The 27,031-nt window shown below is 42.8% G+C and overlaps 1 protein-coding gene across 13 annotated transcripts in view; it reads right to left on the bottom strand.

Moving 5' to 3' along the window:
* celf3a (cugbp, Elav-like family member 3a) overlaps positions 1-27,031 on the bottom strand; it is a 54,836-nt gene that overhangs the window by 21,906 nt on the left and 5,899 nt on the right. For 3 of the 13 annotated variants that reach the window (XR_012767063.1, XM_075449270.1, XM_075449271.1), the window contains exons 1-6: positions 20,050-20,350; positions 17,457-17,851; positions 14,206-14,306; positions 12,164-12,383; positions 10,801-10,953; positions 8,909-8,991 (exon numbers count right to left, since the gene is read on the bottom strand). Coding sequence is in view for 5 of the 13 variants with exons in the window: in XM_075449270.1 (XP_075305385.1) it covers positions 8,909-8,991; positions 10,801-10,953; positions 12,164-12,383; positions 14,206-14,217 (468 nt within the window). In the remaining 8 variants the exon portion in view is untranslated. Of the gene's footprint in view, positions 1-8,908; positions 8,992-10,800; positions 10,954-11,816; positions 14,307-17,393; positions 17,852-20,049; positions 22,102-22,200; positions 22,384-22,645; positions 22,835-23,117; positions 23,461-24,593; positions 24,770-24,896; positions 25,024-25,146; positions 25,200-25,406; positions 25,550-25,714; positions 25,845-27,031 lie in introns of those variants that run through there. The other 10 variants (XR_012767059.1, XR_012767058.1, XR_012767057.1 and 7 more) reach the window with 10 other exon arrangements.

Genomic DNA, 27,031 nt, shown 5'->3' with positions numbered 1-27,031 from the left:
CATTACTCCAGCAGACCACAGCTGACACAGATATGTGCCACGTTACATCTGCAGCGTCATACAGCCATACAGCCCCTCTTTCTCCCCCTCCCACCTCCTCTCTGCAAAGCTCTCCTAGAATCTGCTCTAATCCTGCCGTCTACCGTTCCCTCTCCCCCTATCACACAAAAACAGGAAAAGCACACACCCACGCGGGATTGGGGAAGTGATAAGATTAAGAACACTCGCCAGCTAATCTGGATTAAAGGAGCACGCAGCATCAGAATACAGAGAGATTCTGAGCCTGACAGAGAAGCAGAGATGGATGTCTACAGGGCTGGCAAGGCAGGAATAATATCTGAGAAAACAGAGAATGATAAAGCAACTGAGACCACACAGCATTGAGAAGAATTAACCTTTTCATAATTCATCAAGAGCCAAGCAGCTGAAATGCCATTTATTTCCTTTACTTCTCCAGTGTCCTCACTACTATCTAACAAGAGCTTTATGTGAAGCTGGGCACACATCAGTGCCTTCGCAGCTTGTCCTTCAAATGTATAGAGCATGAAAATGGTGAAAAGAGGTGTTGAATGAAATGAAGACAAAGAATGAACAAGAGAGGGCAGAAAGGGGAGAAGGGTGGGATTGAGAGGGATTGAAGGCAATGGAAAGGAGCATATGGAGGGAAGGAGGCAGGTGGGGGAAGTGCATGCAAAGGAGGACGAGGGGAGGGGTGACGAGTCGAGGTGAGAGCAACAGAGTGGCACTCTGTTAACTGTGGCTTAATGAAGGTCTTAATTATGGAGCTGGTGACATTTCAGCCAGTCACTGATCCCGTGTCATTGATTGATCCGCTGTGATCGGTCACCGGGAGACGCTATCGATCAGTGCAGCGGTCGCGCTCCTGCCGGCAGGACCCGCATGAGCAAACGCCTCCACGCCACGACTGCACTGAGCCAGCCAGCTGAAATACCACCAGCACCTGCCGCGGAGGTCTCCTGTGTCTCCTCATCGAGAGCGTCCATTTGATAGCACCAATTAATGGGATGATGGAGGGGCAATGTGTCAGAACCATCTTCCAATCAGTCAACCGAATGCAGGTCTCCTCCTTCAGTCAGTGAATAGTAATTTTAGTTTGGATTATGGGTAAAGTTTTCCCCCCACGTGAAATTTGCTGCAGAGAAGAGAACATCCTCCAGACTGGGCTGAAATGCTAAAATTTATGTAGTCAGAGTAAAGCTCTCAATAAATATCACTTCTGTTAGTATAGGAGGGCCCATCCAATGTCTCTTATCCACTGTTTACCACTGCAGCCCTCACTTCTTATTCTGTTTGCACACCTACAGCTCAGAGCGCTCAACCCTCTTTACTGCGGCATTTTTACACATTTAGTTGTTTCGAATTAAAAACGACATTATATTTTGTATTTTTTTGTACGTGCACCTGTTTTTATGTTAATCTGAGCAAGTTGCTTGAAAGAAAATTTTTCATTGGTCACTATTTGTTCATTTTCAGACATTTTGGTCACTTTTTTGAGTATTTATTCAATTAACAGAGCACCCAAGAGCTTTAGTTTATTCATTTAATTTAAAAAGGATCTCATAACAACAAAAATAAACTGAAGCAAAAAAAAGGTGGCTTTCAACAAATAAATTCTTAGGTTTCCTGATCAGATATGGTATAGGGAAAACTAATTTTCTTAAGTGAAGTAGCATATAAATGGCTTATTTTTCTTTTTTAAATATCAAGATTGTGAGAGAAAAAGACAAGATTCTTCAAATCCTTTACCCAAGGGGTTTGTTTCATTTTTATTTTACTGTCTGTATACCCAAGGTGTTTGTTTTGTTTTTACTTTATTTTATTTATTTATTATTACTTCTACTCTTTATGCTGGATGTGCCCTCACACTGTTGTTGATAAGGAAAATTCAATAAAAAATATTTTTGAAAGAAAGAAAGATTCTTCAACTCCTCAATAAAACCAGACTCAAAATGAAAGATACTTCTAACTAAAACCATAAAAACTCATGACAATAGTTCATGTGACATCTTTGATTGATGTCAGAGGAAGAGAGAAGCATCCCATGGCCCATATTTCATTGCGGGGGGAAAAACAGTGAAGGCGGCGGTGGTGGTGGTGATAAGGAGAGGCGCAGCAGATGGCTCAGGAGATTGGAATTAGAATATACAAGAGGGAAAACAGTGAGAAGTGGAGGCCATAAAGGCTGCGCCACTTCAGATCGGCACGGCAACCGGTCCCTCCGCTCTGATGAGGACTGCGCTCACATGGCAATCGTCATGACAACCCCAGTGATGAGAACCTCACATCAGGTAAACAAGGTTACCCCGAGCAACGTGCGGAAGAGACGCATTAAAAAAAAAAAAAAAAAATCAAATGAGAAGGACAAAGGGTGCTTCTAGGTCAAGAGATGGAGGGATTAGATGTTTGAGGGAGGAAGGGAGAGACGAGCGGGGGGAGGGAAAAAAAAACAGAGACCCTGTACATTTTTCGAAAAAACAGAGTGAGGGATGTTGAAAGGGGAGCGTTCGTGCCTGTTGAATGTTGGCGCTGCCTCGAGAGCAGATGCAAAAGCAGGGAGGAAAATATCTCCCTCTAAGCCTCAACCGCTAGCACACACTTTACAGTAATTTGCTCTCTCCCTCCTCCTCCTCTTCGTCCTGTTGCTCCCCTCCCTTTCAGCTTGTTTACAAAAACAGTCCCAAACTGTGCACAGATAACACACAGGAAAAACCTGCCTGATCAACAACCCATTATGCCAGTGTGTTTTTGCTATTAGATTTTTTTTTTCCCCCACCCCCTGCACTCTATCTCTGAACACACCGTGCAGACATTATATACAATCATCCTCCGACTAAACACACAATGTCTGTCCCTGAGCGCACATCTACACACATTTCTCTTTCTGTGGTGCCGCTGGGGATTTGACGAGGATTATGAGATATTAAATCCATAGATTATCCAATCAAATCACTGCTCCACCCCTTTACCATTATGCATGACCCTCCCCGCCCCTAAATGCCATCAACATTCATACGTTCACCATTCATCAGCACCATAAGGGTGATTTAAATTAACTGCTCACAGTTAGACAGAGTGAAGTATATCCATGGTGACATTTTTCTCATGTCTCTGTTATGACCTGAAAATCAGGTGATTATCTCTACAGTCTCCCCTCAGCGCTGCCACTGGTGTTCACTCTATACAGTCAGCTGCTGCTGTGTGAGGGGTGACACATTTCTGCCGCCTGTTTTCTCTCCAGTTTCAGTCCATTCTGTTTGTCTGCCCTAAAAAGCAGCCGCTCTGAATGATAAACATATCACCATCACCCCTGCTCTTTCAAGAACATTTACAGCGGGGAAGCAGAGCTGGAGGGGTAGCGGGTGGGGGAGGAGGAGCAGGGAGGGGTAGCTGGGTGGGGCGAGGAGGTGGAGGGTGGGTGGGGGACACAAAGACAATTTTCCATCTTCACCTCCCCTCCGCTCCATCACACAGCGCTGGTCATTGCATCGTGCTGGTCGCTTAGCAACCTGGCATCCCTCGTCCCCGCCGTCTCCAGGCAACGAGACCTGCGACCGTAATCAACCTGCCACTAACCGCCCCCCCCCCCCCCCCCCTCCACTCCCTGCTCTGTTCCTCTCCCATCTCTGCTGCTGCTTTTGCTCCCTTGCTTCTCCATCCGCCTCCTCGTCGCCTCGTCTTAACGCTGAGATGCACTTGTGATTTCAACCCAAGGGGGGGGGGGGCACGGACGGAATTTGGTGTATTCATAACCAAAAAGACAGTTAAAAATGTTTAAATAAGGGGAAAAACACAAGACGAAAAGATGCACCGGATTGTGAAATCACACAAAGAGTTGGAACAAAGCGGAGATGCACAACTGCGGTCTGTTAATGTTTCCACACGTGGATGCACACACAGATGCGCACACACATGAGCAGGCAGGCACACCGAAGTGGAGAGAAACTCAACCTTCTCCTGCCTGTCGCTAAATCAATCAAACACAAAGAGATGGACAGCACAACGCCGGTACAGTTCAATAATATTTAATCAATGTCCAAGTATTTAGAGTCAAAGCTGCTTCCCTGTGCTGTCTCCAGTCTTAAAGGGTTCAATAGCTTGTCCGGTGTTACAAAGAAGCTGACAGCTCTTGAAGCTGACATTCAGCCGTTTTGTCATACAGCCAACAAAATCCCTCAAAGTGAAGAACCTGAAAATCAAAGAGTAAATTTCTAACAACACTCAAGTTGACTCTCAATTGTCTCATCTCTTCTAACTGTTAAATATTCATGTCAAGTGTTGTTTGACTCGATTCAGAGTAGCAAAGGGGGGGAAAGAACTGCATCACGTACAGATTTCTGTGTGTCCTACTTTCTTTTAATTTGTGCACGATTTAGACACTTTAACTCTCATGCTCTCCGTGTGTGTGCGTGTTCTTTTGGTGGCTAGTCCTGCAAAGTTCAAAGTGCCTGAGGAGTTTTTTGTCACACTTCCCAGCCCCCAAAAAACACACTATTTGTTGGTAACAGATGTCTGTATTTAAGCTGATAAACACACTGCCTCAATGCACCTCCAGCCCCCCTCCGCCCCCCCACGCCACCCACTTTCCATTATGTCAAACTTTCATTCTTTTCCCCCTCCTCCTCATCACTGCCCCCACCCTTCACTTATTCAATTCCTGTCTAATTCACACCCTTTTACCACCTCTGTAGATACAATCTGCATTCATCATTACAGGCGCCGCAGAGCGACGTACAGAGGACGAGCCCTTTTTTTGTTGTCAGTCAGCGCCGCCTGTCCTGCGTCGTCCCCGTGGCACATTGATATGCATGCATATGTAAATGAATCGACGCATGAATGCACACTTAACTCCGCGCAGATTCATCAAGTGAACGCACTCGCTCTGAGGCGCGTTAATTGCTATCATCATCATCCACATCTCACTGACGTTAAGATATAGGTTACGTATGAAGGCACGACTCTGTCTTCATTGTCAGATCATGTTGCAGGTCACACGTTCACATTATAATAGCAAGCTTTAGCCCTCAGTGAGTCATGGTTTTTGACTTATGCAATCCTAAAAATAGCAGTTCTTCCAGCTTTTATCATAAAAACGCAGCGGTTGAATGAGTTTGCAATACTAGTTTACGTCAAGCTGCAACGGTTGGCTGTTTGCTCAGACATTAAGGGCACAGATTACAACATCCTGCATTACAGCTTCCTATCTGTTATCCTGCGTAAAAAGCCTGCACTATATTTAGTTTTTTTTTCTGACCATTGATAAAACCCCTCTGTCTGCTCTGTCTTCCCCATGTCTGAGTAAATGTCAGGCTTAGTCAGATGTTCCACTCAAAGAGGCCTCTTTCCTCTCGTATGGGCAGCTCAACACAGAGGCACAAATTTCAGCCTTACGCTGCATATTGTGAATGAAGAAACCCGAGAGAAGCTCATAATAAACCCTGGAACTTCCATCCATGCATTCGGATGTGTACTCTCCACTGAAACACGTGCGCACAAAAGCAAACAGACAGTCACGCACACCCACACACAAACGCACACACCCGTCATTAAGACGCGTCAGTGTGAACACCTGCCCTCGCCGCCCCCGCTGAGCATGAAAATATACAACAAATTCACACACCGAGCTACTTTCCAAATTTCTCACTATCAAATTTAGGTATTCGGTTTCAAACAAAGAGTGAGGCGTTGTCGTCTGCCTTAAACAAAAAAGAAACATGTTCATGTGGGCTTTAAAGGCAAGACAGGTCCCCATTCACCAGCATATCAAATTTGAAACAATCCTTTGAAAAGCAACAAAAAAAAAATGCAAATTAGTAGACACATTTCCATTGACTGGTTTGAAGAGAATAAACTGGGCTGTTTCATGTCCTCAGAGGGTGGCGATGCGAGTTACATTGAAGGTAACTGTGATACGGTTTAAGAAAAAGTAGTCTTCCTAATGAGGAACAAACCTCAGAGGAGGTAAAAAACAACTGCGGTGGACATCCGGAAGACAAAAAAGAAGAAAGCTCAGACTGGAAACAGCTGGTGACTCACATCGTCTTTATCTTTCCCCAGGTCAGACATAATTTACAAAGTTGTTTCCATTCCCCCCAAAAGCGCATCAAGTGTTCTTCAAAACAGGGGAAAAGAAACGCCTAAAAGCGCACGTATAAACCATTTTGCACATTCACCTTTTTTTATTCACATCTTCTAAATATGCATCAAATACGACACTGAAACGAGTGCAGCGAGACCAAACTCTGAGTCTTTATGCAAAGCTACGTTAGCCTGTTGCTGGCAGCAGGTCTGCATTTGAAGAACAAACACAAGAGCTTTATTGATCTTTTCATCTAACTCTGGAAGCAAACAAGCTTACGTCATAAAATATCAGACTTTTCTTCCTTCATTTCTTTTAATTCATTGTTTGGCTACTTGATCAATTAATTGTTCCCGGAGCCATCTCAAAATGTTTTGTCTGACAAACACTTTAAAGCTCCCCAATATAATCTGTGTTCTGTCACAAATGCCTCAGCAAACCAGGAAATATACACATATTAGATACAGAAATCAAAGATTTTTTGATTTTTTTGCAGATGTTTTCAAAGGTGATTGGATTGTAAAAACCTCATTAACAATGTAAATTCACTTCAGCTCTACTAGCCAGCTCTGGGTTGTAGCTCCTTTCTAGATTCTGCTTTGTGTAACGCTCTAATTTAATGTGGCATAATGTGAATGTTACCATCTTCATGAGTCTTCCGACAGCTGACCAGGCCAGACAAATGGCCTGAGACAGAATAGGGATGAAGCGATAACAGAAGGGAAAGGAGTATAAGTAGAACAGAATGAACACAGCTCAGGAAGAAACCTCCATTTCCACATTCAGCATGAATCTGCTTCACTGCCCGTGCCTCTTTCCCCTCTCTCCCTCCCAACTCCAACACTCTCACTTTCTTTCAGCTGCTTTTGACACTCCTCCTCCTCTTAGAGACAGATACTCTCACCTGAAATTAAACACAAAACCAGGTGCCACTCCGATACAACCATCTGTTCGTCCCCTGCCTTACTTCTTTTTATTTCACCGTCTTCCTTCTTTTCCATTGTTAGCAGAGACAAAAGAGCAATATGAGTGACTCTTTCCACCCAGAAATGCTTAAGAAAAAAGCAGACTGTTAATGACGTCTTTCAGCTCTCTCCACATTAAGGTGTGCTTTCATTTAGGCCCTCTCCTCTCAGTCCTATAATTGCTATCATGTTATTCCTTTTGTATCACCCTGACCACAAGATGCCAAAGTTAATTATTCTTTGGCAGCGCAGGTGCAATTACATGACAATTACACCACAGCTGGTGGCAGGGGTGGGAAGCAGATCTTGTCCTTGTGGGCGTGTACGGAGCTAATAAGACGGTTTTCAGCCTTTTTTCCCCCCTCCTTTGGCAAGGGAGGGTGCAGGGAAGGATTGGCAAAACACAGAAGGGTTTAGCTTGTTCACATGGCTTAGAGGTAAGAGGTTGTCAGAAGGACAGCCGAGTAGAGTAGAAGCACAGGGGGGGAGAGGGCTTTAGTTTGGGCATCGGGCCCTGCTGATCCCCTACGAGGGGTCAGAAAGGTTACTCTACTGTCACGCTAACAAAAGGATTTCTTTTGTCGCCATCCTAATAGCAGCCCCCGGTTGCCTCTTGCCTGCCAATACAAGAGTCTTCGAGTGTTGAAATTTGACTGTCAGAAAATGAAATGTCAGTAACCTAAATAATAAAATCATTTCCAATAAAAGAGTTCAAGCTTCTTGAAATGTGATTTCTGATCCTCCTGTCGGCTTTAGGATATTTTTTTCAATCATTAAATTGTTGTGTGTCTATAAAATGTACAAAAATAGAGGAAAAATCCCTGTATATACTTTGCAGCAAGTCATACTTAGTGCTGAATGTAAAACTCAAAGTTATGCTGTTTACATAGGGCATAAGAAACGCAGTTATTTTACACGTCTGAGAGAGAATTGTCGTGCAGCTTCTCAAATGTGTTCACTGATTCACTCATGTAGGTTTTTAGGCCCTTTTCCTCTTAAGTTTTGTTGGAAGGACAAATCAAGCTATTTGTCGGCATTATCATTCATTTTGTGATATTGTTCCAGGCTGGTTTGCTATTTTCAAACTGAGCAATTAACTGATACTGAAAATAATCTTTTAGTTGCAGCCCCACATTGTACACCCCCTTCCCCTCTTTTCCCTCAAAAACTACAGTCATGAGCTGACATTCAGGAGTGGGAGAAGAAAAAAAAAATGGTGAAGTGAATGATGTAGATTTGAACAAAAATAATCAAAAGGAAACAGGGGTAGCGCCTTGTTAGCAAAAGAGGAAGCAGCAGCAAGTCTGGGAGCACACTCTGTCTCAGTAATTCCTTGCCTTGTCGCCTTGTCTCCCTTATAGACGGTTATTATAGAGACGCGGCTGTCATGTCATATTTAGCTCTGGAAATGTCATTTGGCAGCACACCTGCTGCCTGGCTATGCTAATAAAGCTAGGTTTAACTTTGATTAGAATTCAGAGGGAGAGACGGGGGAGGGGGAAGAGGGGGGGACGCAGAAAGGAAGAGAAAGATCGACGAGAATAAGAGCTGGCAAAATCGCTCCAGCAGTGAGCGTCATAGCCGTCCCTCTCGACCCGTGACATGTAAGCAAGATGACTCATGCCTGAACTGGATGAATATGTCTGGATGCATCACATATGAAACATAAGAGGGGGAGCAGCTTCTGACCTTTATTAGAGCATATCAGCTAAAGGGGGAAGTCAACCCAACATGTCAAACTTGGTTAGTAGTCTATTGTGTCCACATCTATTTGTGTTCGGACTCCACTCACTCTGTTCTCTATGCGAGCTGATGAGGACTCAAAAACACAGTGACACACACTTACCCCTGGTAGGGTCTTCTGCTCGTGCAGTGCATTCTGGGCTTTGAGGGCAGACTCGCGTGCACAATACGTGAGGAAGGCACATCCTGGAAAAAAACAGGAGGTAAACGATCTGCAAATATAAGCGTATGGATGCTGCATACCGCATAGCAAGAGTCTTAGCGGGAACAAATCCAGGTCAGAGTGTGTTTACAAAAAAATGCCCCGAAAAATGATTATATAGTTCCTCCAGGCACCACCTGAGATCTGTGAGATTATTAAATCATAATATCTGGCAACACAAGCAGTCTGAATGAGTATTTAATACCACTCTGTTCAAGCAAAATGTATGCAGTCCCACATAATAGAGAAAGGCCTTCATTAACCTTTAAGGCTCCCTCAAATCATGAATATGTAAATATATGCAGAATAGGTGTTATAGGTGTTAGAGGACTGATACCACCTGGCCCGCACGTCTCCCCGATGACTGATGGTTTTTGTGGATTTTTTAAAAGCCTTTTGTTTTCCTTGCTCAGATTTGCATTAGAAATGACAGTAAGGATCATTGTTTAGCTTAGATCGCTTCCCCAGCTTCAGTCCATCTGTCAAGCGATTTTTTTTCTTCTTAGTTTTCTTCCAAAATATGAGAAGCCTGCTCAGCGTGAGATGGAGAGGAGCAGAAGTGGAAGGCAGAAATGCTTTCAAATTGATTGATATCACCATATGAAACCCATTTTTGACTGATTAAATGTTATTTTTAGGATTGGCTTGGACAACTGCCTTTATGTAAATGAAGAGCGCTTATTCGCTGACATTTACCCTTGTGGTCTGTGATTTTGTGATTTTCACTTTTAGATTTTGACCTTTGGGTGATTTCTTATTTGGGTTAAAAGACACCGGCTACGAGGAACATTCTGCCGAATTATTGTCTTAAGTAGCACCTTGAGATGAACATTTTATGTGCGTGTTAAACCACATTTTCTATTGCCATTGTACAGTTAATCATTTTCTGCAGCAAGTAAACAAAGTGAATGGTCAAAGATAAAAGTATATTGGTCTTCAAAGCAGGAGAATTTTACTGCTTTTTGCAAATTGCTTTCATAGGTGCTGCTAATCTTTCACATTTTGTTTTATCACCATGTATCAGGCTTTTGCTGTGCAAAGCACTTTGAGTGCACTTGAGTTTAGAAAGCTCTCTAGAAATGAAGAGTTGGAGCTGCTCCTTCAGCCCTCAGTCAGGACACCAAAAAAGTAACACAGCACTGTGGCATGAAAACTCAACATGGTAGCGCTGCAACATATGGTCTTATCTTCAAATATGTTTTTTGTGTAGGAGCACTTCCTGGATTCAGCGTGAATTTGTCTGACGAATAAATAAAACCTCAAATACACTCTCATTTAAATCAATTTTCATGGCATGATCAACTCATTTTAAGTCAATTTTGTCTTTATTTTCATTGCATGGTCAGCTACAGGAAGGTATTAGTAAAGTCATGAAAATAAGACAATGCCATTGAGTTTATTCATGTTTCTACCGTTGAATATGTTTGACCAATCCAACAAAGGTATTTGTGTTCGCTTAACCTACGTACATTGTCAGAGAGACGCTTTCTATTAATAAAGCAAAACTATTCAACAGAATCTACAACCGGTTGAAATATATCAACTCTGAGCCAACTGCAATCCCACTTCCCCTCTGGATCAATGCCTCATTGGGTGTTTGGCCTCACGTGGGCCTTTGAAAATGGTCCAAAGGGACAACAGCTCAATGAGAAGTCGTTTAACCTAAATCATATTTACAGGAAATCCAATCACAGCTGGAAAGTACAGAAGAGAAACTCTTGTGATCTCATGATTTGCTCTCACAACCTCAACAATATTTCCCTCCATAGTGGCCTCCCAAGCACCCTGCTTACCTTTGTGCATCCCCGTATATTTATCCTTAATCACCGTCAACTCATAGATCTTGCCAAACTGCTCAAAGATGGGCTTCAAGTCCTTCTCCTCCAGGTTTCGGGGTATCTGCCCGATGAAGAGCTTGATTGCGTCAGGCTCCTTCATTGAGAAGTCTGGAGAGGAATCATAACACACACACACACACACACACACACACACACACAGAGTGGAGGCGGTCAGCAGGAGCAGGCCTGCAGGCGTAAATTCACACTGCACAGGAGGTGCAAACAGGAGGCCGGGAATGGAAGTGCAGATGGGAGCATTCGCTTGGAATGGGTGGCTGAAATAATGGTTTGTACATCCTTTCAGAAATACTGGTCCTAATACTGTGGCACATTTGTAGGCCGTGGCACAGGTTTTACAGTGAAACATAAAACAGTTTGATTTCTTTTTAGATTACTGTGTTGAAAATGCTTACAAAGTAACCTGAGACCACTACAAACATACTATTTAGGTCTCGTAGGTTGTGACAGCCACGGAAACTACTAATTTTACACGAATAGTTGGAAAAAAAAGGGATCCTGCTCTCGATTGGACTGCACGCATTGGATTTTAACGACGATTTTGACAACTGAAGGCACAAAACATTAACTTACATAAACCAATCATCAAAAATTATAACTGTCATATCTTTTTGGGGTCACATGGATGTTATGGACCAATAACCACGATTCACAGCAGCAGAGCAAACACAAACGGTCTTCGCCTCACATTGAAATGAATTTTTTTTTATTATTAAAAAGACGCGTGTTTTGTTTTAATCACAGTTGCCTGAACAAAACATTTCCTTTCTGTAAATTCATGCCTCGGCCGCCTATGTTCGAGCCCCAGCAGAAACATGACAGTGTGTCAGTCAGCACAGCTGGAGACCTGCGCTCCCTTTGTCAAGACATCGGTGACAACAACAATGACCTGGACGCGATTTCACACATTTTGACCAGAAACACAAAACAACAAAGAGTTGGAAGGCAGGTACCTGTGGTGCTGGTCGTGGAAAAGAATCGGAGCGATCGGTGGATGCCTGTCTTCTTCCTTCCCCCGCTGTTATTTAGTTATTAAACCTCAGTTACTCAGTTCATTTGTCAGTCGGAGCGTCTCTGAATCCTGTAACAAGTTAGGCCTGCACGCCCCCTAAAACAGCACAAGTAACATCCAGCCACGGTCCTTTATTCGGCATGAGCGTGCTTTTTTTAGATCTGCTATTTGGTTTTTTTCCACTACTCTTTCCTGACAGATGCTCCGTATTTTAGATTATTATTTTTTTTTTTTTTCCTGATTAAATCTGGTAGTCAGAAAAATATACAAAATAAACAAATCTCTTACTGGCTTGGCAAAACAGAGAGTCTTGTGACAGATGAATATTTAGACTTCCTTCAGCAGACCGTGGGGGGACTGGCAGTCTGGCTGGCTGTCCTCTTCTCTCCGTGTGTGTCTGTACTCCTTTGACGTCGTAAGCCGGTGTCTCCCTCCCTGTCCATCTCAGCTCCATCCCTCCCCTGGGCTGTTTGAGCCGTGATGTCTGCTGCCAGGGACCGTCGCTAAACTACCAGCCCCGAGACAACAGAGGGAAAAGATCAAAGATTTATCTTTTTTGATCAAATCGCGATTTTTCTTGTGTGTGGGGGTTCAATAAATTCTCCTGGCTAATTTTTTATTCATTACATCGTGACACACTCTCGTGTTTGTACTTTATTGCCATGTGTGCTCCCTTCATGCGCTGCTTCTATAGCTTTTGAGGCCCTGTATATCCAAAAATAGCATTCTTGTGTGAACAGCCAATTCTATATAAATTCTATATAAACCCCTTAAGCCCAAAAAGGTGCATTTTAACACTCAAATAATGGGTTGTAGTGACTAAATAAAAAGAAACACTCTGTCGCAGTTATCTGTTTCAAATAAACAAGTTGGAAAATGTGAACAGTATGTCCTCAAAATAACAGAGCAACCATAATTTTTTTAATTATGAGCCTAGGATTATTCTAATAGCACAATATGTTATACCTTATGAGTTTAAAGACAATCCAGCAGCCAGTTTACATCAGCAGGTGGCATAGTTTTTCAGTTTAATGGGATTTGACCTGAACTTCCACAATGAGACACATGATAGCTTGTACCACGCTAGAATGAATAATATAATGAAATAAAATGTTTTTCATCCATATTCAGAAATCAGTTTAGACTTCTGTGTGGACACCCAACTACTTGACTTCTCAGGCAACATCTCTCTTTAATGACAGGATTGTGGGTCGTACAGGTTAGGTTATTTCTCAGCCTCAGTCATTAATCTTTCCTCATCCGTTTAACAAATACTGCCAATATAATATAATGCAAAAGCAGGGAAGAAGAACTGCTAAAGGAGCCATGATGTACTTGCAAAGAGAAGCTAAAAGTTAGAGTTTTTTTGTGACGGTATTAAGAAATGTTATGGGGTTATGTGACCTAGAGTGGTCAGCTGCCACTGGTGACAGGGGCGGAGTTATGATAGAAAATAAAAAAGAGGGACTTTTTTGGCGACGGTGCATTCTGGTCTTTACCCTCGGAGACAACTGGCATATCAAGTACAGTCCTGAATGTCTGGCTAAAGCATGTGTTTTTAACATTTAATGCTTAAAATTAAGCATTAACAAATGATTATTTCCATATATTCTCGTAGGACTGGTATCAATTCATATTCATCCATCAATATTTTTCTGATCCGCTCATCCTGAGCGGCTGGAGATCATCCCGGCAAACATCAGCTGACAGGAACAAATCATCAATTGATACACACAACGCAGTCCTTCCAATAGACAAAGTTTTCAGTCAAATTCACACCTACATTCACCTGAAGGTGTGCTGAACTTAAAAGCATAGAAAGGCATTGACTGAAAGACAGCTGTGATTTGTTTGTGTGGACAGAGTAGAGTTACTGCTTAATGGGATGTTACAGAAAAAGGAAATGAAAATCAGGTATATAAGCACCACTTTTCACGACACAAAGCAGCAGTGGGCATGCACCAATCTCTGTATTTCTGACAAATGCTGTTTGCATGCGGACGACTGGTGAAAACACAGAGGGAAACGTTTGATTTGCACAATACACCAAACAAAAATATATAACAGACTGTATGTACTTCTTGAAGAAGCTACGGTCCTTCAATGTCTGCAACAAAATGTTGCACATCTTCTCCAAGTCTGTGGTGGAGAGTGCTGCCTGCTTTGCAACCATCTGTTGGGGCGGCAGCATCAGAGCCAGAGCCTGAAATAAACTGAACAAACTGGTAAAGAAGACTGGCTCTGTGCTGGGGACTCATCAGGAGACTCTAAACCTGATTGTAAAAAGAGGAATGCTGCACAGATTGATGAACGTAAAGAACAATACTGACCATCGTCTTCATAACATCGTGTTGAAAAAGCAGTGTGATCACTTTTCGGCTTCTTCAGCTGCGCTGCAACACAGAAAGATACAGGAGGTCCTTCCTGCCAGCTGCAAAAACGGTTTATAATGAAAGCTTATAATGATTGCATGAAATGGAAAAAAAAGAAACAAATCCTGCAATAAAATAATTTCCATTTGGGATAAGTAAGTTCCTTTTTTCCCCCTTTTATTCAATTTCATATCCATGTTAGTGTGCCCGGGGCTTAAAACACAATCACAGGTGTGAAAATGCTGCTGAAACACACACTCGAAATTAAAACATATGTTAGGTCATCGACACGTATAAAATAAAAGCTAAAGGAGCGGAAATAGAGGAGTAAAACATTTTTTTTTTTTTAAAGGCAGCAGGTGTTTCCTCTGAGGGATTTTCGTTTTTCACGTGCACGGTAAAAAGCAGACAATCCCTGACATCAAGTGCTTCAAATCCGCCTTTTGTTCTCGCCGTGGAGCTGGCCACGGTCCTGAAAGGCATCTACTCAACTCATCATCGGGGATAAATTAAAACCACTCTGATCAGGAGAGGAGGGGGGGAAAAAATCCGTATTTTCATAGCTGTGTTCGTTAAAATGTGATTTTACAACACACACACACACATATACACGCCCTCTCTGAAATTTCGGCAGCATGTAAACAATGAGACCACATGACAGCAGGCTGCACACACCCGACATGCGCACACGGCAGCACTTCAAAGGAGTCACGATCTGGACCTGCTCGGCTCTCACAGCGGCAGAAACATTACAGCGATTATTTCAAGGAACCCTTTGGGCGCAAATCTCTCTGCGGGCTCGCCATTAATTCCTTTATTTTCGACGTTAGAGTATCTCTCCGGCTTGTCTCCAATGTTAAGACTGCCATCTGCCATCAGTCACTAAATCCTATCTGCCTCCCGCCCCTCAACGCCACCATAAGCCTGTAGTGCAGGTGTAGCAAGGACTCAATTCCTCTCGAGTTGATCAGGTGTAAATGGATCGCATAAGGGCTCCTTGAACGTGATTTGTGTCATTTTCACGATGGATGGTAGTTCATAACCAACAGCATCTGGCTGACAAGCTGCAAACCCATTGATGTTTGACTTAAAAACAGATGCGTCTGTAGATTTAAAAGTGTTTTTGTGCTTTCAGCCTTGATGTGATTATTCAGAGCCTGTGTGTTTGGGAAATGTGAAGCAAAATAAAACTCCTCAGCCTTGTAAATATGAGCTATACTCAAACTCTGGAATAGCACGATGAAATAACGGGATGAAATTGAATAAAAAAAAGATGGCAACAGGCGAAATTGACAGATTATTGAAGTGCATCTTTACCCTTAAAGCTGGTTGTTTGTTGTTGGGCAGTTTATATGTAAACTAATTTCAGGCTTTAATTGGATTCTTAAACCTAATTTTCATAAAATGGGTGAAAAGATGTTTGTTGCTTCAAATTACGGTTCAAATACTGAGGTAAGGCTTAAATAGTGTATGAGTCATGATGATTAAATATGTCAAATGATTCATGATTATGTCTCGCTTTATGAGATTAATTCACTGTAAAAGCTCACCAAGTAATACTTGTTAGTTAGTTTTTAACATGAAGCAGCATTCACTTTTAAATGTGCATCCGATGACCAATTTGATTAAAATATCAGCCTCATGGTTTAACGAGAACAGGCACAGCTCTACTTCCAAACTAAAGATAAGTTTTATGTAACAGGAATCCAGCTACTTGTGTATCAAATGTATTTATTCATGGAGCTATTGTTCATTTATTCAACCAGGAAAAAAACTCATTGAGATTAAAAATGTCTTTGAGGAGGGCATCCTGGTCTAGGCCTGGGCCACAATTCGACCCTTCCACATCAAAAGCCACCTCTCAATCAGTAACTGTAAGGTCAAACTGAAAACTCATAACGCCTGACACTGATCTTACAGAGACTGAGCACAAATGGGGCACAACAATTCCCACATCCATTTCACAGGTAATAAAGGATGCCGTGCGTGGAAAATGGCCCACATTCAGCCTTGAACAACAGAGTTGACCCAATGGGAGTGCGGCAGCCATACCCTCAGCCTCAGATCCACCAGACACGGCCTAAATCTGCTTGTTGTGAAGACCAGCTCGTGAAGTTTGGGCCAAAGCGGAGCCATATAACACTTGCCGTAACTGAGGTCAGGCCCGGCTGCTGACCCGCGGGCTTCCTCTGGCCCGCATAACCTTTGCCTACCTTTTGTAGGCAGCAAAAGGAGCCCAGATGTGTCTGCAATCTGAAGTTTAGTCACAAGGGAACCAGGTGCCCTCTTCAGTGAAAGTGCCACGTTTGAATTTTTAAAAAAAAAAAAGTTAATTCAATTTATTTTTTTAACATTGGGCTCCAGGGACAGTTACAGAACTATGCATAAATAAGGAATAATATGCTATTAAGAGTAAACTAATCACATAAGGGGATGGTGACTTCATCATTTTTTTATGCTGAGCAACAGGACTCATGATGCATCCTGCATTAATTTATGCATCATGGCATCATGAGTCCTGCATTATTTAAGCATTACTTCCGTATGTCATTTAATGCTCTTAACATATTGTTAGCAAATATTTCCACTTGTGCCTTAAAGCAGACATATTTGCTTCAATGAATACGTATAAATGATTCAAAATAACCTTTTGACCAACCCCAGAAAAAAACAAGTAATGGTGGCTATGGGTATTATAAAGAGAACACCAGTTAGTAACGTATATTACCGTGTAAAAATTTTAATCCGCCCCTCATTTCTTTATATATTTACTTTTTGTAACTTTTAAAATGGTCTTCTTCCTTCTGGCTGCTTTTTCACTCATGGTCAGTCCTTGTGCCTGATCCTTTTCAGAGGAATATTTTCTGCTTATGCCACTCAATACATTATCTATCTATCCATCTATATAATAGATAGATAGATAGATAGATAGATAGATAGATAGATAGATAGATAGAGAGACAAAAAGGAAGTTCACAAAGGCATTTTCCAGATGCATGGAAACATACATAATAGATGTAAATTGTTTTGTCAGGTCATCAAGGAATTGGCTTGTTGTATACTTCAAATAAATAAACAACAGGGTCATGTTTATTTTCATACGATATAGAACTCTTTATTTCATCAAAACGTGAATTTTGCTGATATTCTAACATAACTGATGTATATAATTAAAATGATAGAAGCCTGAAACCTGACTACTTACTTACATGGAGTTTTCTGTCCAACCTTCCTGCGTTTCCTCTCAAACACACCACTAAACACCCACAGAGAAAGAGACACAATTGCAAACGCTTTATTTTCTCCCTGTTTGTATCGATTGTTTTTTTTGTTTTGTTTTGTGTTTTTATTTTATTTCCTGCTGGTGGCACTTAGGGTAGTTTCTGAAGTGTTAAAGTGCGAGCTTACTCAGCTGCTCCGGCGCACATCGTTCATAACGGACCGTGAAGAGCCATGACCGGGAGCGGAGCGGGATTCAAAGAGCATCGACAGACACACACACACGCACGCGCGCGCGCGCGCACTCACACACACACACCTCCAACAGTCCACATGTGGGGAAGGTTTTCCATCACTTCCGACACTTCAAAGTGGCCCTGCATCCCTGAGGAGGAGAACAGGAGGAAAGGAGGGAGGGGATGTAACAAGAAGCAGCAACATTAAAATTCAGAGAAAGCAGATATTTATTTTGCGAGTTGTAACCTGCATCGTCACTTTCTAAAAGCGATGAATCAAAAACTGTTAAATGGCAAACACGGCGCACTTTAGGACTCCGAGCAACAAACACAAGAATATGACGGTAGGTAAATTATGGTAAAATCAATTAGCCGTTTTATGATCTGTGACGCTGTAGCTGCTCATTCTTTAAACAAGGTGGCATCCTAATAAAGCCAAAGAGCTCCTGGAAAGATCTGCTGACACCTGGCGACGGCAGCCTCACCCGAGCTACCCTCACAGGAACATTCAGGCCAGTCACGCTCTGCTTTACCTCCGCAGATAGATAAAAAATAAAAAAATCTTACAAGTCTACTTTCCTTTCAAACCATCTGATCTGACGCATATTTGTTTTAGATTTTTTCATCTCTGTGTGCCATTCATCATTTCTCACCATATCAGTAGTCTCTTTTCTTTGGCATAGTAGGAAATAAGGCTTTTTTCTATTGGCTCTCACATCAGTTTATAAAATCCACTTCGCCTTAAATGATTAATTTGAAGGTTTAATTAATGCTGAAAAAAAAAAAAAACATGTAGGACCTCCGTTCATTTTGCAACTGCCTAATCAATTCCAGCCGCTGGGATGTTTGAAACCAGTTAAATCTTGTGTAGAAGTGGTTTCTGGCTTTAAATCAGTTTGACCCCTCACGTCTGACCTTTTCCATCAGATAAAATGCTCTATTGGAGACATGATAACCACAATACCAAGGATTTTAAGCGGAAGCAGGAAAGATGCTCAGAGTCTGCACATCAGTTTTTGACTGCTTCAGGGTTGATTTATACTTTCAGGTTCAAAACATAATCAGCTGAGATTAATTCAAAATGTATGGGCTTGTTTGAAGGCCAATTTAAGACACATCCAGCTGTGGTTTTTTTATGGTAAGCATAACAAAGCAGGGCCAATAGGACTCTCTGCTGTCTCCTTCAGCCAACATCAACAACTAACTTGTACATGCTGACTAATAAAACTAAACAAGAGGCTTAGACACAGGTGGAAATATGCAGCGATATATCATATTTCATATATCTAAACCTAATGTTAAATGAAGTGACTTTATTCAAAGAGCAGACTTTAGCCGTCACATCTGCTCGTCTTCACAAATGCCTGCATTGTCTTAGCAGGAATGAGAAGGACCTAAATGTTGAAAAAACAATGCTCAATATTTAAATTCACGTAACGCGTCCCCTCACTGATCTGCTCATGAAACTACTGGAAGCTTCTGGGAAAAATGTGGCAGCTTCTCTTTTAGTCTGGGAACAGACTTCTGACACACGTTTACCTCAAGTTAAAAAAGACAATTTGATTTAAAAAAAAAAAAAAAATCACTAAATTCTGAAATATATTCTGTATTCAAGCTGATGACGTTTCAGCCCATTTCCCTGATAACAAGCGTTCATGGTTTGAGGACAGTGGTGCAGCAGTCCAAGGATCGCAGGAAGGAAAATAAACAACACATTTTTCAAACTCAGATTTTTATTAGTCAGTACAAGGAAATAAAACTGAAGGCGAGCGTCTTCATCTCCTCCAGAAATATACGTCTTCTGCATCGGTGTCGGAGGCTGAAAATAGCAACTCACGCCTCTCTCCCTATGCGTCTAGACTTGTGACGTTGCCCTTAAAGGAGCTCGACGAGACGTAAAACTATCACCGAAGGCATGTTGCGCACTGGTGGAGAGCAGCGCTTCACAAATGGGACAATGAAAAACGATTGACCGGATACGTTACTGTAAAACCAACAGAAACTCTATAACATACACTCAGATTATCTTATCCAAAAGTGGGATTTAAACTGATATATTTACCAAAATCTGGAAGAGAAGCAGTTAAAACTGCTCGGCGTGAAACTAAATAACAGCAGGAACTTTCTTTGTTGCTTTCATAGCAAAAATAACTATCTTCAACTTGAATTTAGGGGTGGGGGGGGGTGTTTGGAACGGTCTGCGACTATATGACTATATAACACTTGACTGCGTGCACATCTGGATTTCATGCGCTCACTCTAACCTGTTAAACTGATGCTCAATTATATATTTGATGCAACGCTTCATACTGGAGCAAATAACACAAAAAGTGAATCATATATCCACCTCTTATTTTCTTTATTCTTCAGTCTTCGTGCTTCAGCTCCGGGGTCTTTGTGTCTCTTGCTGTTGTCTCTGGTTGTCCTCAACCCCTTAAACGTCCTTTATTCTTCTCCATCAGCCGGTTTCCCCCCGGTTGCTTCTTCAGTACGACTGTCCTCTGAAGCCCACCCTGAGGCCTGAACTTGTTCTGCCACTTTCTCACTTACAGCTTTTCAGAGGCTTCTCATGGCAGTGTGGACCTCAACACTCAGTGAATAGCTACAGTCTGTGCCATGATTTTAGGCGCTCAAAGCTAAATGTTCTGTCAGTACCGGGGGGGTAGAAAGGGTCTTTTTGGGGGGAACATCGGACCCCCTCCTCTTAAACCTGGACGTTTGCCTCTGAATCTTGGATCGGGGCCGTGGAAACGAGGGAATGGGGGACGAGGTGGTCCTCTGGGGTGTTGGTGTGGTACTGGGTGGGGATGCCGAAGTGGAGGACGAAGTGGAGGACGAAGTGGAGGACGAAGTGGAGGCCGCACACCAGGATGGCGAATTTCATGAGGTGGTGGTCGCCGTGGTGTGTACTGCAAAGGAGGGGGGCTTTGCTGCTGGAAGTCATGTGGATAGTAAGGGTCATTTGAGGGTGAAAGTGGCGGAGTGAGGCGTCCTCGGACTCTGGGGTAGGGGTGTGGAGGACTGCCTGGTCTGTGAAATGCATCATCGGGGGGGTAGAAAGGCTCGTCATGAAAAAAACGTGCATCACGCGGGCGTAAGTCTTCGGGGTAAGGCTCAAAGTCCTCATGGTAATGCAGCTCTTCTGGGTGAGGGTGTAAAAACTCAGGGTGTCGTGGCTGATGTGGGTCAGTCTCATAGAGCGGCTCATCCGGGGGCACCAAAGACTTGTGCTGATGGTCACGAACCACAATGCCACTAATGTCCTGTCTGGGCCCAATCCCTCCCCCCATGTCTGTGCTGTGACCCGGCGGGTGCTGTGGGGGCATCATCCTCTCACTCGTTAAAGATGGTGGGAGGTCAAAAACAGGAGGGGGGGGTGGTAACTTTGGGACAGGAGGAAGGGTGTTTCCAAAGAAAGCAGGGGCTGCAGAAGCCCCGTGCTGGCGGACAAACGATTGTGGTTCCTGGGTTTGCCCTGCTGGATATGGGTAAAGCCCTGATGTCTTGTTTTCTCTGGCCAAACCAGGCCCCGTCGCAGTGTAGCTGCTGGGCTGCCGAGGGCCCCCGTCTGGGTAACTATTACCAAACCAACTTCTTTCATTTGGGCCTTGAAGGCCCTCAACTGTCTGTGTGTTAATGACGCTGCCTGGAGCTCTTTCTCCAGGCACATGCCCCCCAGGTTGTGCAGAAATCTGCTGGTAATGTGCAACTGGAGTATTAATCGCACGCTCTGACATCTCCTGTTTGCCATACTGGTACGGCTGGAAGGCCTGCCCATTCTGAGCCACACCTGGCTGCAAGCGAGCATGCTGTTGGGGATTGTTGGAGTTTAGCTGAGTGCGTTTCTCGAAGGCCATAGGAGCTGTTTTGACAGTTTCACCAACAGATAACTGATTTGTTGCAGGGGCAAACGGCACGACCACTGGCTTGTCCATCATCTCGTCTTGAGTCGGGGTCCCTCCACCCTCATCCCGCACAGGGGTCCCATCCTGTGCGTCTGTGCCAGGTACTGGACTGAAATGATCCCCTGCAGGAGTTGGATTTGCAGAAAAACCCAGGTCAAATGCACTGAAAGCTGGGTTCCCCTGCAGGAAACTGTGGATTTTAGACTCTAAACTTGAGGTGGAACAGGACTGTTCTGGCTCTGTACTCAAATCCATGTCTCTGTGGAGAGCTTGGACCAGGGCAGAGGCTTTATTAGATGTCTGGGGAGATGCTTGGGTATTTGAGCTCTGCTGTAGAGTAGCACTTGATAAGGAAGGTACAGGTGCTACATAGGAGGGAGATGGGCTCTGAGATGGTACTGCTGATGCAGATGTGGATGAGGGAGTAATCTTGCCTGTACTGGAGGAGTCTGTGGCAACATTTGCAGCTGAGCTGCTCAGGAGAGAAGTGATGCCTACACGACAAAAGAAAGTGCACATAAAAGACATTTTGATTTGCTTTTAATGTACTTTTAAAAAATTGTCAAACTCATAAAATGACTCCTTTTTCTCACCTTCAAGGCTGCTTTTGCCCTGGACTTTGGACAGAGCACTGAGGAGCTCAGCAGGACTAACATCCACCTTGGAGAGGAGGTTGACCAGCGAACTGGTATCATGTGAGACCACAGGGACATCAGGTGTAGGCTTCACTGAGGAGCTAACAGGGGCAGCTGCAGGAGGACTCTCCGATACAGGTCCTGCAAGACAGAGCAGGACTTCTTCTGACTTCAGCGCTATGTTGCATGCCTATTACGTTCCCAACTACACATTACAAAGTTCCTTCACACCATGTCACAAAGAGGTTTGGCTGTGAGGTTAAGATAGTACTTATAGGCAAGGCAATTTTATTTGTATAGCACAATTCAACTACAAGGCGATATTTAATCGATATATATAATTATGACATCAGAACAGCTCAGATTTCAATATTGTGGTGTCAGAACAGCCACATGCACTCACCTGTGTTCTTCGAGACCGAGCTGAAACTGTTGAGGATGGAGCCGATTTTACCCACGTCAACGCTTTCCAGGGCAGCCGCGGGAGCGGCCGCGGGGGTTGCAACCTGTAAGACAGGCTGCTCTGTGGCTGCTGATGGCTTGTTTTGTGCACGGATTGGAGTGGACACAGGCTTAATCTGATCCCCGACGGCTGTGAAAAATATTAAAGTAAAATCAGACAGAGTGCTGAAACATGATCCATAAAAGGGTCATTTTTAGGTCACACAATTACTTTATTGCCACGTGACAACAGAATAATAAGTTATTATTATTCAGTGTGCGTATTCAATATAAGTGTATTAGTGTATAAGTGTAATATAAAAGTATATAAGTGTATATCAACTACAGTGTGCAGTGATGTGGATAAGCCCTGCAGAGCAAGTAAAAGTCTCTCCAGATTGCCATAAATACAAGGAAAAAAAAAAAACACAAACCTATTATGCCACCACTGTCTACTTCTTCCTCAGACAGCTCCATGTCCTCCACTTCACAATTGTCATTCTCCCCGAGATTCTCTGCGTTTTTGGGTGATCTTCCCGGTGTGGACAGAGGGCTCGGGGCCGGTGGCTCTGCATCGTCTTCCATAGCAGATCCATCGAGATCTGGATCAAGGTGGGTCAATTCCAGGCCGTGAAAAGGGGACTCTGAGCCCGTTGGAGATGGTGCATCTGCTGACGGTGAGGGGATGGGCGAGTCGTCCAGGTCAGGTAAGGTTGCCTTCAGGGTGTCCAGCTTACGCTTGAGGTGGGACACCCGGTTAGCAAATGTTTGGTAAGCCTAAAGAGATCACAAATTTTCTTCTTTCAGCATCCCACATGCTTTTAGGGCAAACTCAATGTCAAAGCTTACACACACTCATTCCCATTCTTGCACGGTACATGATTTCAGCTGCTTTAGAGTCTATGGACATGTCTGTTGAATTTCTTTGCCGCATAATGAGGCAAATATTTTCAGATAGAACAGTTTTGCATTTGGACACAGTGTCTGAATCAGTCCAAAAATATGCATGTCAGGCTAACTGGTGACTCTAAATTGTCTCCAGGAGTGAGAGTGCGTGGTTGTGTGTCTCGTTTGTCTCTGTGAGGCGACCTGTGCAGGGTGCACACCGCCTCTCGCCCAATCACACCTGGGATAGACTCCAGCCCCTTCCAACTACTGTAGAGCTGCACTGTTAGAATACAGCTGGAATGTACTTTGACATTTTCTTGCTGACAAAAGCAACACCTTCCCTGAGAAAGACTCCATTCCTTCTAAATCGTTTGAATACACCATCATAACAATGGGAGTGTACGAAGCAGCTGTTTGGTCATATCGCTGCAGACCAATTTAACATGTATGTTTCACAGCATACCAACTTCTTTCTGCTGTGGATATGCACAACCATGTGTGCCTTCCATAATCATCTTTGAGCACACGATTTTCATGTGGATCTACGTAAATACACTCACAGAAAGGGTTTTTCTGTACGTTATGAGCAGGCAAACAAATAAGAGGCTGAGAAAAAACGGTCGACTGACAACAGCAACACTGTGAATCGAGAATTATGTTTCACCTGAGCGTAGCTGGAAAAACACACGCAAGTCAAGTTTGGATTAAGTTTGTAAAAAAAACAACAACTGACCCATTCAAACTTGATGCAGCATATGAGTGTTTTTACCTCCGGTGCCCGATGCAAACCATTTGTCACATCAACATTTAAACTGACAAGAATTATAAAAAGAATACATACATACTGATAAACACGAGGACAATAACCTAAAAAGGAAAGCTTAACTTCTAAAATGTTGACCATTTAATCTTTTTAGTTTCTTCCAAGGCTGAGAAATAAAAGGGGGATACGTTCAAGTGTTTTAACCCTTTTCTGACATTTTTAAAACAAATACCTGACATTCAAGCCATCCGATACTCACATTAGCAACAATCTTGACCTCGTTGTACTGCATCTCATAGAAGATATCTGCATTGCTGAGCGCCTCCAGGACTGGAGGACCTGTTTTGCTTTGTTTGTCAAAGAACTTTACAAACTCTTGAAGCTGTGCACTCCCCTCCTCAAAGTCCTTGGAGAACTTCTTTCCTCCAGCTTTATCTGTAAGAACCGAGCATGCGGGGATGAATTTGCCGGGATTACGAGCAAGAGAAAACTACAATGTCATTATCTCTGTGTTGCACTAGGTTAGACAGCACAGCAGTAAAAGGCTGAATCAATCAGTCACCTTTGAGTTTCCTCAGGGCGTCGGAACTGAAGATGTCGACCCTCATAGTAGCCAGCTGTTTTTCTCTGAGGTCAACCTCCTCCAGAGATTTCTTGTACTTGGACAGCTGGTCTATTAGTGCCTGGGGCTGAAGCAGATGGAAAAGACAGTCATATCAGATGAAAACAATATTTGAATGAAGGAAACAAAGACCACGACTGTGTGAAATCCATATGTTGCGAGTTAAAGGTGTATTTAAACACGTTCTTACCACAAACTCGGCGACAACCTTGGACCGTAGCTCCGCATTAGACTCAACAGGAGCTTTAGAAAGTATGATTAAGAATTAAGCATCACACCAAATAGCAAAGCAATGATGGTACACATGCACATTTGGAGCAACCATTTTGGCATCAAAACACAACTTTATTTATCACAAATGCCACAAATGATCATGTTGAAGAAAGCTAAAATGCTAACAGAGCAACACATTGTAACTTCATGTGATGTAGAAATAAAAACATCACTCACTTTTTTGCTCCACAGGTGGAGAATCCTCTTTGACTAAGATGCCTCTGAGCTCTGTAATGAGAGTCCCTGAATACACATCCCTCTCCTCCCAGATGGTCAGAATCCTCTCCAATGATTTAACCACCTTTGGGTCGCCCTCACGGCTGGAAAACGGGAGAGGACATAACAAGATAAAAAAAACAGGGAGGACACCAGAGATGTACGCTCTTTATTTATGTCTCGGACATATCTTTGAGTAAATGAATTCAATGGCAAATGAGCAGGAAACAAACATGTCAATGCAGCAGATATCTTGACAAAACACTCACTTGACCACCGTGAAGGCGTCTGACAGAATCTCAGCAAATGCTGTACGATAAACAATGGCATTTTTCCTTTTGCAGTTCTGAATGACATCGTTGGCGAGGTACAACAGGTTGAGTCTGTGCGAGGAATCAGCTGTTAGAGGAAAGAGAGAAAACTGTTAAGTTTAACTGTTTAACTGAGTTTCTTGGGCACCAAAAACACAGTCTACTTTGGAAGAGGAAGATAATCCAACACACAAGCTAATGATTTCCAATCTCTGGGAGCACCTCTCACCACTCTGTCAAATTCAAGGTAACGCTGTCTTGAAATGAACATCTGCAACCAGCTAAGAGAGCTCACATTTCTAGCAGTAGTGAAACAGAAAGCCTTCTATTGTCTCTTCTTAGATGGCCAATGAACTACCCAAACAAAAGCTCCTCAGCTTCACAGAGCAAAGAAGATCACAGCAGTGGTCATTTTTCTGTGAAATAGACCTCCACTGTTGTGTAAATCTGCTGGCTCTCTGGTAGGTTTGGGAGTGTATATGTCCATAAAGTACTCATGAATTCACACACTAACTCTTGCTCTCCTTATTCGTTTGTGTGCATCAACAATTAAATAACAGAATTAAACGTATAGCAAAATTTGAGTATCCTTCCAAATCACATCTGGGCTTTTTCTAAAAATCAATTAGACCATGTAATGCATTGTTGAATCTCTCATAGATGTTTACCAATGTTTCAACTATTTTATATGCTGTTAAATTGTAAATTAGAAATAAATTTTTTTTTAAAAAGCAATGCGCTTTAGACTCGTTATTGCAATAGCACAATCCCATGAAACTAAGCCTACCTGAGACAGTTTTTTCAGGATTTGTCAACATCACAAGGGCTCAAACGTACCAACTAGTTCTTATTAACCAAACTAACATGCATCCATCAAGTTCAAAACCTGCACAAACTGCAAATAAGTCTGCCCAGAAGTCGAAAACTGAAACATTTTGAGCTTATGATCTATAGTAAAAGCCAACAAAAAGTATTTTTAAGATGTAAGACTTAGATGTTTTTGTTGACACTTTAGTTGCTAAATGCCAGTATTTGGGTCTGTGTTACAATACATTAAAAGGGGAATTTTGAACCGCATATCCCATTTTTGTATGTTAGTTTTGTGCATACTGCTTATACTTTAGGACTGTTTATTAGGAAACGCTGTACTGATGTTAAAGCATCATCACATATTTATTTTCAACTGACCTATTTGCAGTAGACGCCGTTGGGAAGAGGAGCATTTGTGCTTGAAACGTCACTGTGAGGTGGTCATTTAACAAACAATCCAGGGAG

Source organism: Odontesthes bonariensis, chromosome 18, assembly GCF_027942865.1.
Source record: "Odontesthes bonariensis isolate fOdoBon6 chromosome 18, fOdoBon6.hap1, whole genome shotgun sequence".
Classification (NCBI taxonomy): domain Eukaryota; kingdom Metazoa; phylum Chordata; class Actinopteri; order Atheriniformes; family Atherinopsidae; genus Odontesthes; species Odontesthes bonariensis.
The sequence above is the reverse complement of the archived record's forward strand: the minus strand, read 5'-3'. Positions and strand labels throughout refer to the sequence as shown.